The sequence below is a fragment of the Pithys albifrons genome, chromosome 1 (assembly GCF_047495875.1).
Source record: "Pithys albifrons albifrons isolate INPA30051 chromosome 1, PitAlb_v1, whole genome shotgun sequence".
In the NCBI taxonomy this organism is placed as follows: domain Eukaryota; kingdom Metazoa; phylum Chordata; class Aves; order Passeriformes; family Thamnophilidae; genus Pithys; species Pithys albifrons.
This window is the reverse complement of record NC_092458.1, coordinates 13,437,301-13,453,460: the sequence shown is the minus strand read 5'-3', so window position 1 is coordinate 13,453,460 and position 16,160 is coordinate 13,437,301. Positions and strand designations below refer to the sequence as shown.

The 16,160-nt window shown below is 36.3% G+C and overlaps 1 protein-coding gene across 1 annotated transcript in view; it reads right to left on the bottom strand.

The window, feature by feature from the left end:
- Positions 1-10,408: 10,408 nt before the first annotated feature.
- ANOS1 (anosmin 1) overlaps positions 10,409-16,160 on the bottom strand; it is a 136,197-nt gene continuing 130,445 nt past the window's right edge. The window contains exons 13-14 of the mRNA XM_071564831.1: positions 15,714-15,855; positions 10,409-14,860 (exon numbers count right to left, since the gene is read on the bottom strand). Coding sequence (XP_071420932.1) covers positions 14,802-14,860; positions 15,714-15,855 — 201 coding nt within the window. The 3' untranslated portion in view covers positions 10,409-14,801. The remainder of the gene's footprint in view (positions 14,861-15,713; positions 15,856-16,160) is intronic.

The following is a 16,160-nucleotide window of genomic DNA, read 5'->3' as shown; positions in this document are numbered from 1 at the left end:
CTCAGTTGTTTGAAATATCAAAACCACCTCAAAAATTCTAGAGAACAGAATGACTGTTTTTAAATTCTCTATGTTTGCTTATTTTCTCCCAAATAAACACCTGAAAGCTTGAGAATGTATTTATGGATGCATTATAGGATTCTGGGGAGAACATAAATCTATTGTCAGACAACTTTAATAACCAAAATAGATAACCAAGAAATTACTGTTGTTTGTAGAAAAGAAATCAGGGGACAGCAAAATTCAGTGATTTTCCAAAGGTTATACAGCAAATCGTGGTTCCTTGAATGCAGCCCAAATTTGCTCTGTCTTCCAGTCCTCAGAAAGGTTTTATCCTTGCCTGCTGACAGGGCAAGTTTCTAGCAGCATTTCTATTAATCCTCTGCAGTAAGACAGTACTGGACTATGTCAGGGCTCAAGCACCTTTGACTGCATCCATTTCTGCCAGTGTACCCCAAAAGAAAAGGCAATGCACTGCCAGATGGTCATTTCTTTTTCATTGCACTAAACAACATTAAGGTGAATATCACACAGAGTGGACAGAAATAAACTACGCAAAAGTGATGAGGCATGGGGAATTATTTAGTAATAGTGGAAACTTCTAGTCAATACTGACCTTTACTCAAGTGGCAATATTTCTAGTTGATGAATTATTGCAGACAATGCATATACACCTTTCTGAGCCCTTTGACTTTCAACATGGCTTTTGTCTATTTAGCCAATACTTATTCCTCTTCTACAGTATTTGTCTATTACAAGATATCAAACTGAAAGCAGGTTAGGGGGTTTTTTCCCTAAAGCTTTACTTATTTTATTAGCGATTTTAAGACATTTTTTATCTAAAGCAAATATCAATGTATGACCTTCTGCAATGTCAGTTTTACATCCTGAGGTGATAAACAGTTTTTAAAATACATCTAGTGCCTTCCATCTCTCAGTCATAATTGTGCTCCAAAACAATTAGAATATACTATGACTAGCTTTGATAAAGTTTCTGGAAGAGTATGGTATAACTAAGAGTTGACTAAGGCTAGGATATATTAGTTTTGTAATAGGATTACTCATGGGCATAAGAAATTAGCCTAGACATTTACATATGTAAAAATTATATTTGGATCTCATGAGAAATGCCATACAAGCCTCTAAGTCTTGTACTCTTGCACTCGTGTTACACCAATGCATTAATAATGAAGACAAAACTCAATTTAAAAAAGCTAACACATCTGACAGATTCTTCTTGAGGTCTCTGTCTCACACCATGAAGCCTTTTTACATAACTACTCTGTATTCAGTGAAGTCAAAGGAACTGCTCTTAAAAGTAATGCAATCCTATCAGCCCTTTTCAAATTTAACTGAAGACCTCTTTTAGAAATAAGACTCTATATAAAGTTTTAATTGCTCTTTTAAAGATTCCTTATAAAAGCTATTGGAAACGTTCCTGCATTAGCAACATGGTATGACTTGAATTGTATCCTGCTTCATATATTTCTGAGAAGTATGACAGTGTATCCAGAGCTGGGAGTCCAAGTTCTAAACAGAACAAAAATATAAGCAACTCAGGTTGGAAGTCAGTAGTTTTAGATTTAGCCAGTAACCATTTCTTTGATACAAATATTATCACAGTAAAAAGTAGTAAAGTTGGAAAATTGAAGAGAATGATTTTGCTCCTTAAAGAAGGGCTAATTCTGCAGTACCTTGATCCAGTTTAGAAATATATTTGAGCTCTATTTTTTCCGCACTGACAGTTTTAAAGCATTTGATATTCATAGTAACAATATAAATTTTCAGAAATTTTCATACATTTTTTCCAGTCCTGCCCAGGTTAAATTCAATACAAATTTCTCACTGTTTTCCATTAAATAATTGTTATCACTTCAAATGCGGAAAATTGTACTATCCATCCTGCCATTTCCCCTTCAAGGTCTTTGGGAACCAATGAGAATAACTTCCCAGTTTCTTGAGAGATGCACTAAAATGTTGCAGAAAAGATATACAGGCATGTATGAGAAGAACTGGGAAAGCCCCTTTCAGGCAGGCTATACTGTGTTCACAGGGAACAAAGTTGTGTTCACTTTTTCTTCTAAGTGAAGTAGACACAGCAGTTTACTTAAACACTGAGCTGAGAAATGTTGCTCCACTGCCCAGGAACACCAGCTGCTGCTACCTCCGACTGAACACCTGCCCCACTCTGAGGCATCTTGCCCTATGCCGGCTTCCTCTAAAATTGTTTTGAAGCATTTGCTCATTCTTGACTACACATATGCTCAGCATACCTACCCAATTTCTTAAGGAGATTGTGACTATTTAAACTGATAATTCAGTGAAACTTTCTTTTATCTCCAATATCCTAAACTAATTAAAATGGATAATGGTGACACGTAGGTTTCAGCTGGGAACGAAAACAGCTCTAAGAATTTTTCTTCAAGGACATTGTTTTAACAGTGAGAGACAAAATTACTTTTTTCTTAAATTTTTAGACATGCAGAACAAGATTTGAATGAAGAACAATGTTTTGTGGATAGGACATAGAAAATGCATGTGTTACAATGACACAAAATATGTGCAACTGGTAACTTTGCTGCTTTTCAACGAAAATCAAAACTAAATGTAAAAGGAAAGTCACTGCAACAAGATTAAATTTAAAAAATGGAGATGATTAATAATGAAATACTCATCTTTTTGAAATGTCAATGTACAGTAACTATTATATGAATATTAGGGGAACAGTAACAAAGTGGCAAATGGAATGTGGTGAAATGATGCTTTTCCACTAGTTTGCCTACAAGCTACATATTCTGGCTGTTTATCCAAACCAATCCCTGTCTCATTTCAGTATTCTTCCTCCAGCGTTTTCTGGGCAACTCTTACCCTTACTAATGAATCTGACATAAACTGCAAGTATGTCTCTTTTCACTTGCGGAGATAAAACTCACAGTATTGTTTTATAATCTTTCTAGTAATCATCCTAGTCCTATATTATAGTATATACTGCTCTTACGTGTACTAAGATAAAATCACATGACAGCTCTACAGTAGTAGTTTTTTTACATAAATTGATTTAATTTCATAAAATATGACATCAGCTAATAATATTGCAATTACTATATATGTCATAAAATGTCTTAAACATCTACGGAGAAAGAATATTTTCTATATTAGAAGAATCCATCATTTTGTAGGCTTTAACAACATAGAAAGATGTGAAGTATTTTTGTTGAAACTCATGATAGTTTATGCTTTTTTTCTTACATAAGATTTCCTCATTTGTTTAATATTTTAGATATGTACTGTTTTAGAGCATTTTATGAAGTGTTTTTAGAACACAGTTTTTTCAAGTACAAACTACCCCATGATCACAACTCTTCATGAACTTTCAACAGTTAAAAGAAACTGAAGAAAGTAACTTCATAACTCTCAAAGGCTGTCAGAGAGAAGTCAAAGAACCTCTACAAATCTAATGAAGCACAGAAGAAATCTAGGAATTTTGTTTGTTTGCTTGAAGCTCTGCGCATGATGGCATTAAAAGGCACTGTATGTAAGATGAAGGCCTGTCCACATCCCTGTTCCTTGATGTGAGTTCTGCCATCACTGCTTCAGCACTAGCTGTGAGGAAAGAGAGCATTCCTTGGAATCTCATTCTACTAGTATAAGCAACATCAATATGCACCCCTACACTCAAAGTGTTTGGTGACACTTGTTGGGGACTTTCCCACTGTCCATTTCATTTGTGCTGCACCGACTCAGTTATCCATCTTTCCTGAAGACAAGTCTTTCTCCTTCAGGAATAAAGTAGGACCCTGTTCCTTGTATATTTAAAACTGGCTGAGACCTTTTGACATTCGTGTGCGTAAAAGTAAAATGAACGGTGCTTAGGACAGAATTTTATTGCAATGGTTCTTAAGTCTTGGAAACCACATAAAACCTCTTCAGGCAAGGTTTTCTAGTGTTTTATTGTCCTACTAATACAAAATACTTTCCAAATACTTAAATTTGAGTCCTTCAGATATTCATCATCCTGTTTCTGCATTAGTTTCCTGCTTGCCTCTTCAATATTAATACTGTATGTGAACAATCTGACAAGTTTTTAATCAACCAATTGTCATTTACAGCAAAATGTAGTCCATGTAATAAAGCCTGTGGTTCCTCCTAGTTAATCCCTACATTATCTAAGATATTTGTAGACAACCCTCCATTCTCTTTTTTGTCTTTTTTTCTGATCTCATGGTAAATACTTCTCTTTTTTGTCTTTTTTTCTGATCTTATGGTAAATACTTCTCTTTTTTGCCAGTATTTAGACTATCTTTTAAGGGCAGAACAGTTCATACCAATCTGGTGGGTTTTGTGAACCTGTCTCAACAAATCAGTAAATTGGCATCAGAGAAGTGCAGTTCCTCTTTGTACCATAGGGTTTGTGGAACATATTCCATGGTCAAGGCAGCTGACGTTCTGTTGGCAGCACCATCTGCTCACTCACATATTTATCTACATGACACATCTGTCCCTAAGCCTTGACCTTTGATCAGCAGAACTGACAAAAAAAGCCGCCTGAGCTCCTGACCTCTTCACCTCCCCATTCCCAGATCTTTACAGTAGCTTTTAATCTTTGTAAACTCATTCTCAGTAGTGTTATTAACACCCACATGGAACATAAGCATAGGGTAGTGTCAAGAGGGTTGGAGGAGCCTTGGCAATATTTCAGTAACACCAAGGATTTGGGTTCCTCAGAGGGAGCATGCCTCCCAGAATGTCAAGGCCTCTCAACAGATGGGTCCCATTGTCACACTCATCACCACTGTCATTCACAAATCTTATAATCTTGTCACAGAAGTGGTGTTACTTGTTTTTCATTCAACATAAAGCTTAAAATTCTTATTTTCATGAGAATTTCACATTAATCTCTTCCAATCTCTCCCCCTCTGTTGCTATCACCCTTGTAAAATTATAACTTTTCAAATCACTGAAAAAAGATCCTCCAAAAAAATTAGTACTGACTGGCAAGAAACCAGAATATAAATTTCTCTTTAGAAAAGTCAAAGATTTTTCAAGCATATATGAGTTTTTTAATTTCAGGAATTATTTTTCCAACAATTAAAAGTAGAGTAGAACCAAAGAACCCAAATGCATCCATCCTTAGAGGTAAGAGGTTGAAGAGAAAATAGAAGTATTTAGTTATGGACTTCCAATTTAGGTAAAACTCTGGTTGAATTCTTGAAATATTTCCTAAAACATACTTCTATAAAAAGTCCAAGTAATGGAGAAGCTTCACCCAGGCAAAATTCAAGTAATCCTATGAAAAAGTAGGTGTGTAGCAGTTAAGAAAAAGCAAAGGCAAGCCTTCTAGAAAAATAAGAAACACATAAAAATGCCTTTAAGAAGATTGGGTTTCCTGTGGCAGAATTATGGCTCTTAGGGACAAGGCAGAACAAAGCAGAGAGAAGAGAGGCTCAGGCAACAACAATGTATCCAAGATGTGTAAAGGAAAAGTTAGGATTGCCTGTCTAAATGAAAAATTTAGAAAAATCACCTAATAAAGGGTAAGTGCCTCATGCAACCTAGGATCTGTTTTCAAAGTCCACAATGATGAGCAGGTTTGGTTTGGTGATCTCAAATCTGGCAGTGCTACTATTGAATTTAAACTGGATTTAAGGGCAGAGGTGAATGTGATTTGTAATAAGATTTTACAAGAGATGATCCCTGAACCAGATGGAATGGTTACGGATAGTGGTCAGTAGCCCTAGGGACACATAAGTTGCCTTGTTAGTGCAAAGTCTATCTCAGCAACACAGGAAAGGCACGTGCATCTGACAAACTCAGCATTATTAGGTTTCCAAACACTGAATTGCCTAACTAAATCACAGTCACTGAGGAGAATAAAAGCAACTGGAAGAAGCTTGGTCCAAGTCTGACAATAATGGTCTAAAACCATGAAACAAGGGACTTTATTTCCTGCCTTTTGCTTATGTATTTTTGCTGTTCTTTCTGCTTATCTGGCTAAAGAACATGGTAAACACCAAAGCAGCAGTCATTGCTATATTGACTGTGTAGTGTTATGATAGAGCTGATGCTAGTCAACACTTAGCTAGGCCACATATATGTTTTTTAACAGCATTAAACTGTCTTAAGAGTATTATAATGTTAATAAGTAACTGCAGTATTCCAAGATGTCCAAACTCACTGAAATGCTGCAGCTAAAGGCTTCCAAACAATACCGAGTAAATTTTTTTTACTCCTATGACACACTAGTAACATATTTCACGATTGACAATATAGAATTTGCAGAATTCTCTCCAACAGTTTCTGACTGATTTTGCCATTTCATTCTTCATGTTTTTCTGTAATTTCCTTGAATATCTAGGTAATATTTAGGAGACAAATAAGGGGCTTTGAATCATATTTATCAGTATCCTTTTTCTTCACTCTTAAAATCATTAATATTGTTACATTCTAAATCCTTTTTTTCTGTATAATTTTCTTTCCACAGTGACTTATCAATTTGTTTTTTCTCAAGCAATGAGTCTGTTCATTTAAGGGAAAGATATATATTCTCCTACCATGGCAAAGTTTACTAGCATAGTGATAGCAAATGAACCTTTCTTTGTTGTTCTTTACTGAGTGCTTTCCACATGTCAGTGGCACAACTGTTGAGTTTGTGGGCAGCCTGATTATACCTTTAGCCACTGAGTATCTCAGATGCATAGCAAAGAAATATGTAGGGAGACCTTTTATTTTAGTCCCAGCTAGTACTCCAGCCACAATGATACCTTGCACTGAGGTCTCAGAAGTTCATCTCTGAATGTCTGGGCTAATGGCAAATTTAGATATATCAATGATTCTCTTGCAAACCAAAGCTCAGTGGATTTCAGTGGGATGGTATTTGTGCCAGTCTTCTTTGTATCTTGTCCACACTCTTGTCTCTCCTAAGCTCCTCAGAAAGACAGTCTACTGGAGGTGTGAGGTACTCCTCTGTCCCCTTACTGTGTGTACAGGGGCTCGGGATCATTCTGCTTCAACAGCAGGGAAAACTACCCATGACCAGCATGGCTCTCTATGACCTGTTTGATCTTTTATCAAGCCTGTGTTCCTGTAATCATTACACTTCCTCTCTTCCAGCTTGGGTCAGTGAGCACCTCTGCTGAAACTTTCTTCCCTACTCACGCCACAGTTCTGCAGTGGGACGTGAGGCCTTTCCACAGCATCTTCACTGAAGGCACTCCTTTCTTTCCACTCCCAGGTAGCCATCCCCATTCCTTGGCCATCCCCAGATTTGGGGCATTCAACACCTATGGCAGCAGCAGAGCCATCTGGGTGCCCAGCATACTCTGACACACCAACCTGACACACTCGCCTCAGCTCAGCTTACCAGAGCCCTTGGTGGTCTCCTCAGATCAGACCCTGTGGTCCTAGGCAGAGTGGGAGTTTCAAAGCTCATTAAAGCAGCCCTCCTGTTGAGTCTCAAGGTACAGAAAGGACCCCCTTGCTTATATAATTACATATACATACTATGTATATTACATCTATTTTATATAGAGACATATATAGATAAATATAGTGGCCAACTATATCCTAGGGGTTATCAGACAAAGCATTACCAGCTGGTCAAGGAAGGGGATTGTTCTGCTCTGCTCTACACTGGTGCAGTCTCACCTTGAATGTTGTGCACAGTTTTGGGCACCACAATATAAGATGTTAAGCTATTGGAGAGTGTCCAAAGTTGGGCAATGAAGATGGGGAAGGGCCCTGAGGGGAAGCCGTATGAGGATTGGCTGTCACTTGGTCTGTTCAGCCTGAGGAGACTGAGAGGAGATCTCACTGCAGTCTACAGCTTCCTCGTGAGGGGAAGAAAAGGGGTAGACAATCTCTTTTGCTCAGCCTTGAGGAGGAACACAGAGGGGTATCTCCACTCCAAAGAGGAATCTCCACACATACGCTCCAAGGAGGGAAATGTTAGAAGACCCTGCTGTTAAAATTTCAGACTGGGCTTTTACAGTATAAAGAGATTGACTATCAGTCAGTCAGATGTCTTCAGGCCAGCTCTCATCTCAGCAGCTTTAGGTAAATTATCAGTAGTATCACTTTTTTGTTCATTTATTCAGGTATTTTACCAGGCCTACCACATCTTCATCTCACTCTCAGGATGTTTAACTTTGGGATTGATGAGTCAGACCAGTTTCAGCATTATTCAACACCAAACACAGCATAAGCCTCCTTTTTCATTTACCACTGGTAGCTTTGCAAACAGTGATAGTGACAAACAAATAAATCAGATGTTCAGCCTCTGTCTGTGCCACCTATGCTCCTCTGTCCTAAGTCTGCCTTCCCCCCTACCTTTCTCTTACCTAAAGATGACCGTGTGGAAACTCCAGCTTATCACTTTGCATCTTCTAACAACTATGCAGTCCAAACCATCTAAATCAGGCAACATTTCCTAAATAAAATTACAAAAATGTGGAAAATATGTTGACTAATCATTACTAATAAGCAAAACCAGATTTACTTTTAAACTTCGGCAATTTTGAACTGAGTGCACACAGTTATTCCTAGACAGCTTATGAAAAAGACAATCAAGTTCTATTTGCTGTACAAATATATCTGCATATACATAATACAGAGATATTTGTGTGTATCATATTTGCCTAACTCATCTGAAAAATTACAGTCCACTGCTTCCAAAGTTGATCTTCCACTAAGAAGAAACAGATTTGCGGATTGTAGTTTATTATTAAGTAACATGAATAAATCACCATCACAGGTGAGGAATTGGGTACAGGAAGCATTCATAAATTCTTTAGTTTCTGTGCCACACAGCACTCTCAGTAAATGCTTACTGCAAGGCATATATTAAATATTAATCAATGCTCCTGCCAGCACCTTGAGTAGCAGCAAGGATATTAAGCATAATCCAAAGGGGACACAGCAATTCGTTTCTTGTTCATTGGCTCTATTTCAAAGCTCACATTCTCAGTGTTCTCCCTGGTGATTTCTTTACTCTCACAGGTGCTGCATTGCCACCAATGAGCTTACAGCCAGTGTTTTGGCCCAGGGCCTTCCTCAAGGAGATTGGCATAGATTGAGACAATGAAAATACAATACCTGTAATAAAACCTCAGAAATACAGAGGGTGGGTATTTTGTGCGGTTTGTTTGGGGTTTTTTTTCTTTGTTTTGTTTTTTGGGTTTTTGTACTGCAAAAAGTTTTCACTAATTCTTGTTTGGGTTTTTTTTTAATGAAATGAAATCTGTTGAGGGTATTCTGATTTTAGATGCAAAAAGCCAACCTGTAGAGAAGCACAAGCCACAAAACCCAAACCCAGAATAATCAATACTGTTCAGTATATACTAAATTTGCTTTATTTCATATGATTTTCATCATCCAGTCATTGTGTCTTTTAATCCAATGTTGAATAAAACATTTAATTGAATTTATGGAAAGAAAAAATTGAATGGCTATTTGAATTACAGTGTATAGAACATTTATTATGACAACTTACCTTTTCACCTATTCACATGATATATCATTCTTGTCCAGGTTTACTGAACCATAATGGCAAATATAATTGAAATAGTCAAACTTGCGGACAAATTTATCTATATGGAGTTTTCTAAATATTATCCATTTATATAAAAGCAAAACTAAACCCCAAAAGGTAAGTTTATGCTCAAGCTAACAAAATCTAAATGCTTATAAGGTAAGTAAAGAGTTACCCAAAGGCCCATTCCCAAAGTAAAGCTATTGCATCTAAGAATGACAGCACACCTATGACAATTTGAAACAGTTAAATGTTTTTACTATGATGGATATTGGCATTTATTAAAAATACAGAATTGAAATCACAGGACACTGAACTTTAAAATAGAAAATACTCCAAATCTGGTGCATACATAGCTTTCACAATGATTTTCAATCATGAAAATCTTGATTTGCAGGATTAGGCCACTGACATAGATCCAGCAACTTAATTAATTTAATTCAGCATAACAAAAGAATGAACAAATCTTCACTGTGAAGTATTCAATTAAAAAAAGAGAATGGACAAGCTCTCATGTCTGAATTTTTACTTCCAGTATTGGTTTTCAGTGTAAATGACTCCAATGATATCTAAATTTCTTTTCAGATTGTTTTGATGACTATCTATAGAAAACAAAATGCTGTAGTAAACAGAGTGATAAAACAATATGACTTCATAGGCAATGAAATTTAGATTAAGCAAAGGTACTTGGTGTGACAATTTTTCTTAGATGGCTCTATGACTTCAACTCAAGAAAAAAAAGCAACTCTGAATTCTGTATAGAGGAGATAATATAGCAATATTACCATACAGGATAGTTTATTACCTAAACAGTATGTACAAATTCTAAACATGAAAATAGTGAGTAAAAGAAATCAGACTCTATTTACATTTTTTTACAAATTGTTTTTACAAGGAGTGTATTTTTGTCTCTAAATAACAGGACAAACATGTAAGACAAATCTTTTGTGTATTACATACATAAATAAATATTGACTTTAAATGACTGTTATAGGAACATAATTTCTACAGCCAATTTGGGGTAACAGAGAAGCAATTCTGTTACCTCTACTACAATATAATTAAGTAAAAAGGAAAATTTTTACATATAGAGCTCTGTTAATTACTTTGCAAATTGTACCATACTAATATATTCAGTAGAGGTAATACAGTCGTTACATTTCATGCCCACAACTGAACAATGAGTTTTGGCATGCAAACCCATATATACTCATCAACATCTGCAGGTATTCATTTACATTTTTTTAAATAAAGGGTTTTCTTATTTAAAACTACATGCAACAGCTTATTAGCATCATATTCCTGGTTAAAATGCACAAGTTTGTATAACATTATTTTTAGTAATTGATGTTCACAGGTACTGATCAAAAGGGTAGGAACATACTTGGCACATGGTATAAGAAAATGAATTAATAAATAAGTCAATATCACAATGACATTTACATATACACAAAGAAAAGCAATTTTTTATGGTGGTGTGTTCCACACAGAATTTAAAACTGATTCCTCCATGTTGTTCTACAAGGCCCTGATTTAAGAGAGTATCCAAACAAACTTTGACATTCATGCCTGATTTCGAGCATCACTGAAGCTCATTCTTAACTGCACAGCTTTACTTCATTCCATTGACTTCTTTTGTGCATGTGGAAGTTTCCTCTTCTGCACACCTTCCTGAATCAGGACCTGCTTATTTGAAACTTTCCCTGACTGCAGCTGGGAGCATGAAGATGAAAGTATTGTGGAATAAATTGAGTCAGTACTAAGATTTCTATACAGTTCTGCTAAAACCAACAGTGAAGTTCCCATTCACGTTAGCAATGAGTATTTCTTTGACTGTGTGTGACCACATCAAGCATCAGTATTAATGTCATCACTGCCACAACATGTCCTTAGCTCTTTCTGAAGACACTAAGTTGAGGATGCTCAGCATTTTAGAAATTAGACTTTTTTATTGTCTATGTGCTATATTCTTAATGAATATTCAAGATGATACAGGTGGATGATTTAGCACAAGTTCTGTCCTACTTTTTCCTGCTCTATAAACAACTCAAAACTGGTCAAAAAAGATATAACAAGAACGAATAATTTTCTTCTGAAACAAAAATCACCAAAAAACAAACAAATCCACTTCACAAAGCAGTTAGCAAAAATAGCATAACTTTATAATTCTCCTTTCAGAAATAAACAAAATGCATCCTGAAGTCAACTGACAAATCCATCAGAATCGTACATAGCAAATAATACATTAGTGTAAAGGTGCTGAGTATCTAAAAACACCACAATACCTCTAATATCATCCCAATATTAAGTCTGCATTACACAACATCATTAGAGAAAATAAATCTTTAACCAGTGAATCAAGTAGCAAACTGCAATTCTACTGCTGAATTGAATGCTTAATGTGGCTTAGTAAAGTAGGACAATACCCTGTATGATTCAGCAAAGAAGGCTTTAGAATTAGGCACTAAAAGCTTCAAATCTGTACTGTTATATTAAAAAAAATAAGGAAATCACTTACAGCTGGGAATTTAATATCCACCCATGAGCTTTGTTGATTTTGTATTTTTTAATTTTTGATTGGGAGGGTGACTTGAAAGGTGAGTTGGTAAGATCATTTGTAGAAGGAAAAAAATATTTTACATCTTAGTGGACTCTATATAATACACTTGTTCAATATATTTCTATTTTATCAAATTTTTTTGATAAATCTACTTCAAAAGGCAAAACCTCTCAGTGTTCTTCAAAAGTATCTTGTTACTTTGAAAAGATGAACACTTTGCAGAGACTGCCATCAGCAAACAGAAACCATTTTGATTCATTTCAGAAGGGTGAAGCTTCCCCTCAGCAACCAAAACTTAAGGGGATTGATGTCTCAGGACTCCTAACTACCTGTTTATCTCCAATTCAGATTTGGCATCACTGCAATAAAGACCAAGAGTCATGTTCCATGCTTTACCAAGTCACTACGAATAAAACGCAATTTCATTAACATTCGTCAAGTCACTGCATATTTGATCCAGTACTAGAACAGACTGTGATTGAAAGGTCTGGACAGAATTCTTCAGAGAAGCCTGAGGCAATTACTTTCCCTGATTCTGCTGATCCAGCAAATATCAGGAAGATCACTTCTAGACTTATCTATGCTCTGTGCAATCCAAATGTGGAAGCACTGCTGCACACCAATCCAATTCAAAATCTGTCTTCTTTGTAAAGTCTTATACACAAAACATTTCCATCCTGACAAAAGACTCTGAGACTCTGGCCTTCTGCCATAACTGAAAATAAACCTTCATACTACAGATTTTTTTGAAGATGAGTTCTTCTATTTGCTACTGTATTTTGGAAGATGACACCATAATAGAAAAAGGAATTAAAAGCACCATAGCCTTTAGTATTTTAAACTACTGTTAAAGGCCCAAATTATGTAGCAATAAAAAATGTCTAGAAATTCTTGGTCACTAAGTGAATATCAAAAAAGACAACAAGTAAAATAGAAAGAGAATGGAAAAGAGCCCTTTCAAACTGAAGGCAGAAATGTAGGAAAGCTGGGATAATCAGAAATTTATGCAGTTTCCTTCTCTCCCTGTGGTATTGATCCACATGAAACAAAAAGCTATAAACTTCAGAGACAAACTGGGTAATTTATGAACATTCTACAACATAGCTCTGATCCTTGGTTTAAGATATGTATTTCTTTTCTTCATATTTGCTTTTCCACAAAATAGTTTTGTTATTGAGAGCAGAAAAATGTATTTACCACTAATGTCTGAGCTCCTCTCACTAAGTATCTCAGATAAATATGAAGCACAGGTGAGTCTGCAGAATATGCTGGTAGAAGAAGTGACCCATTTGTCAAGTTGGCCTTGAGTGTCTGAGGTATGTCAGCCTCATGTGATGATTCAAGGAGCAATGGAAATGGTGCCAAAGAATGCAGGACCACTTTGAACATCTTGAACATTAAAAGCTGATCATGGGTATTTGTATGAATGTTTATTGGCAGATACTTTCCATCCTCTCCATAATAAATCCAAGCAGTTTCTGTTTACTATTGAGATATGTCTTTCTGTGTGACAAATTATTCTAGACAGTTTATATTGCACAATAAGGCATTATGAATTCCCTTATGGCTAAAAAGGGCACCCTTCTGTCTAAAATTGAAAAATGCATTCAAATAAACTGTAAGCCAATGTTTTCCAGATGCCAGAATACTGTCACATAATTCTCTCTCTGTAATCAGAACAACAAAATAGAGCCAATACATTCATCCTTCTGTTCTGAAGTTCCACGGGGAAAAGAAATAGCTGCATCAAAATTCTAAGCCAAAAAGTAGCTCTACAGCTACTTGAATAATAAATGTGCCTCAGAATTTTAGTTTCTAAAATGTTAACTATTGAGATTTTTATCTAGAAAATCAGTGCTTCTTCTCAAGATAATATCATAACTTGAAATATTATATATCAAAAAATTACAAATGGTATTTCAAAAGTCATTCTTCCAGGACCTATCAATTAATTGTCATAAACTTTAAACAATTATATTAATCATTGTTTGTTTCTACACAATAGTATATCTACCCTTATGTCCTTTAGCTATTAACCATATTAAAAGAAGATCTACATGACAGAACATTACCACTTTAGACCAGATGAGTATACAAATGTATCATCATCTTCCTTCATGGCGGCACTGCAATTATTCAATACTGAATATTTTAAGGTTCCTGCTACTGGTATTTATTTTACTTGTGTCCTTATTTCAGACATATGGAGATCTTCTTTAATAGCAATGCACTAGGGCTTAAACTGGTGACAGACAAGGGCTTTAAGTAAAACAGATCATTTAAATCCACTGATGAAGAGCTGGCCTCTTTCAAAAGTAGTAGACATCACAGGACTATCTTGCAAATATTAACATTGAATTCACTAAGAGCAAAAGCTGTATACACTGCACCGTTTCAATCTACTTTAAACATAGAATATGAAAACATTATAATGAACACACTTCTAATTTTCTCACAGGTGTTGAGATGGATGTGATCTTCCATTTGCTGAATAGTGGTGGTACTGAAATGATACTTGCTGTATGATTCATCCTGGTCATGGTGCAAATATAATTATTCATGGCTTAACTACAGAGAAGTAGATACAGATCATACAGGATGGTAACTTTCACTGGAAAACTGGGTTCATTGCTCCTATAGACGTGCCTTTTCCCAGACCTCATTTGGGAACTCAGTTTTTTCCTCTTACTTATTTGTATAATCAACTGAAACAGTCTAATATTTCTCTGGGGGTGGCTTGTAGTGATGTGGATGATGCTGCTTCAGATGAGGTCCTAAACAAAAAGAACAGGAAAATATGCACATATCAAACTCTGAATATGTAAATGCCAACATTCATCCATATTAAGAAGGCTTTGTGAGACCTTCAGCTTGCAGTCCTTCAGCTTACAAACTAAATGCCTGTGCTGACAATTATGTACAAGTTCAGTACCAACAACTTTAGTGGGGCTGTGAAAGGACAAAAAGATTCAAGCAGATGACTCTTGAACTAATTAATTATACTTTTTACTTGGCTGTGCAACACAGCTGTACTTTTCAGAAACACGTGAAGTGCTGGCAATGACCATCAAGAGGTTTGCACTGCATTAGAAATACAGTCATGCTCTAGCAATGATGGATTGAGTGAACCCAGAAAAATCTGATCTTGAAAGCCACAGAATGCCAAGCCTAGGCAGCACCTGGGGAGACAGACCAACTTGGAATCCCAAGTGCTGAAGGCTTCAGCCAAAGATGAACAATGACCTCCAGGGACGTGTGCATTTATCAGACCAAAACCACCCCAGGCTTGCCCTGCAGCTTTGGTGACTCCAGATAACCTTGAGCTGATCGCACACCCCTGCGGCTCTGACGACCCACTCAAATGTCTGCCCTGTGATTCTGTGAAAGAGCTGAGCTGAAATGAATGGCAAATGTGAGACCACAGAAACTGAGTGAGAGAAAGACTGCATTTGCTCTCATCACTACTGTTGGATAGTTATGGGGGGAAAAAAGCCAGTATTTTCCCACATCTTAAGTTTATGGAATGCTACTGGAAAAAATAAAGACTCTAAGGTTTAAAAAAACTGTTTACATGTGGAGGATTGAAGTTTGTAATGTCACCACATGTCAGAACAGCGTAGTACTTACTGTGGGGTGAAAAAGGAGGAAGGTCAGGAGTTCGGAATGATTTAATCGTAGCTGGCCCTTCCCCACCAGTCGTCAGCACTTGAACTTCCAAGCGGTACAACATTGATGGCCGCAGATTGGGCACAGTGAGTACATAATGATCCTAGAATTAAGTAAGTTGCTTTAATTCTCAGAGCATCTAAAAATAAAACATGGTTGCCCTACTTGCACACATCAGTGCTTTAAACAGGTTCTATCACTCTCAGCACCCACAAATTATTTTCTTAGAATTTGTTAAAAGGATTTAACACATGCATCACTTGGTTTAGAGGGTTTGTTTTGAACTTTTGGCTTGCCACTCCCTTTGAACAGACTTTTACACCATAATATTATGGTTTCATGTCTGCAAGGTCCAAGATGTTCCAGAGACTGTTATGGAAGGTGGATGATGTGCTCATCACTAAAAAA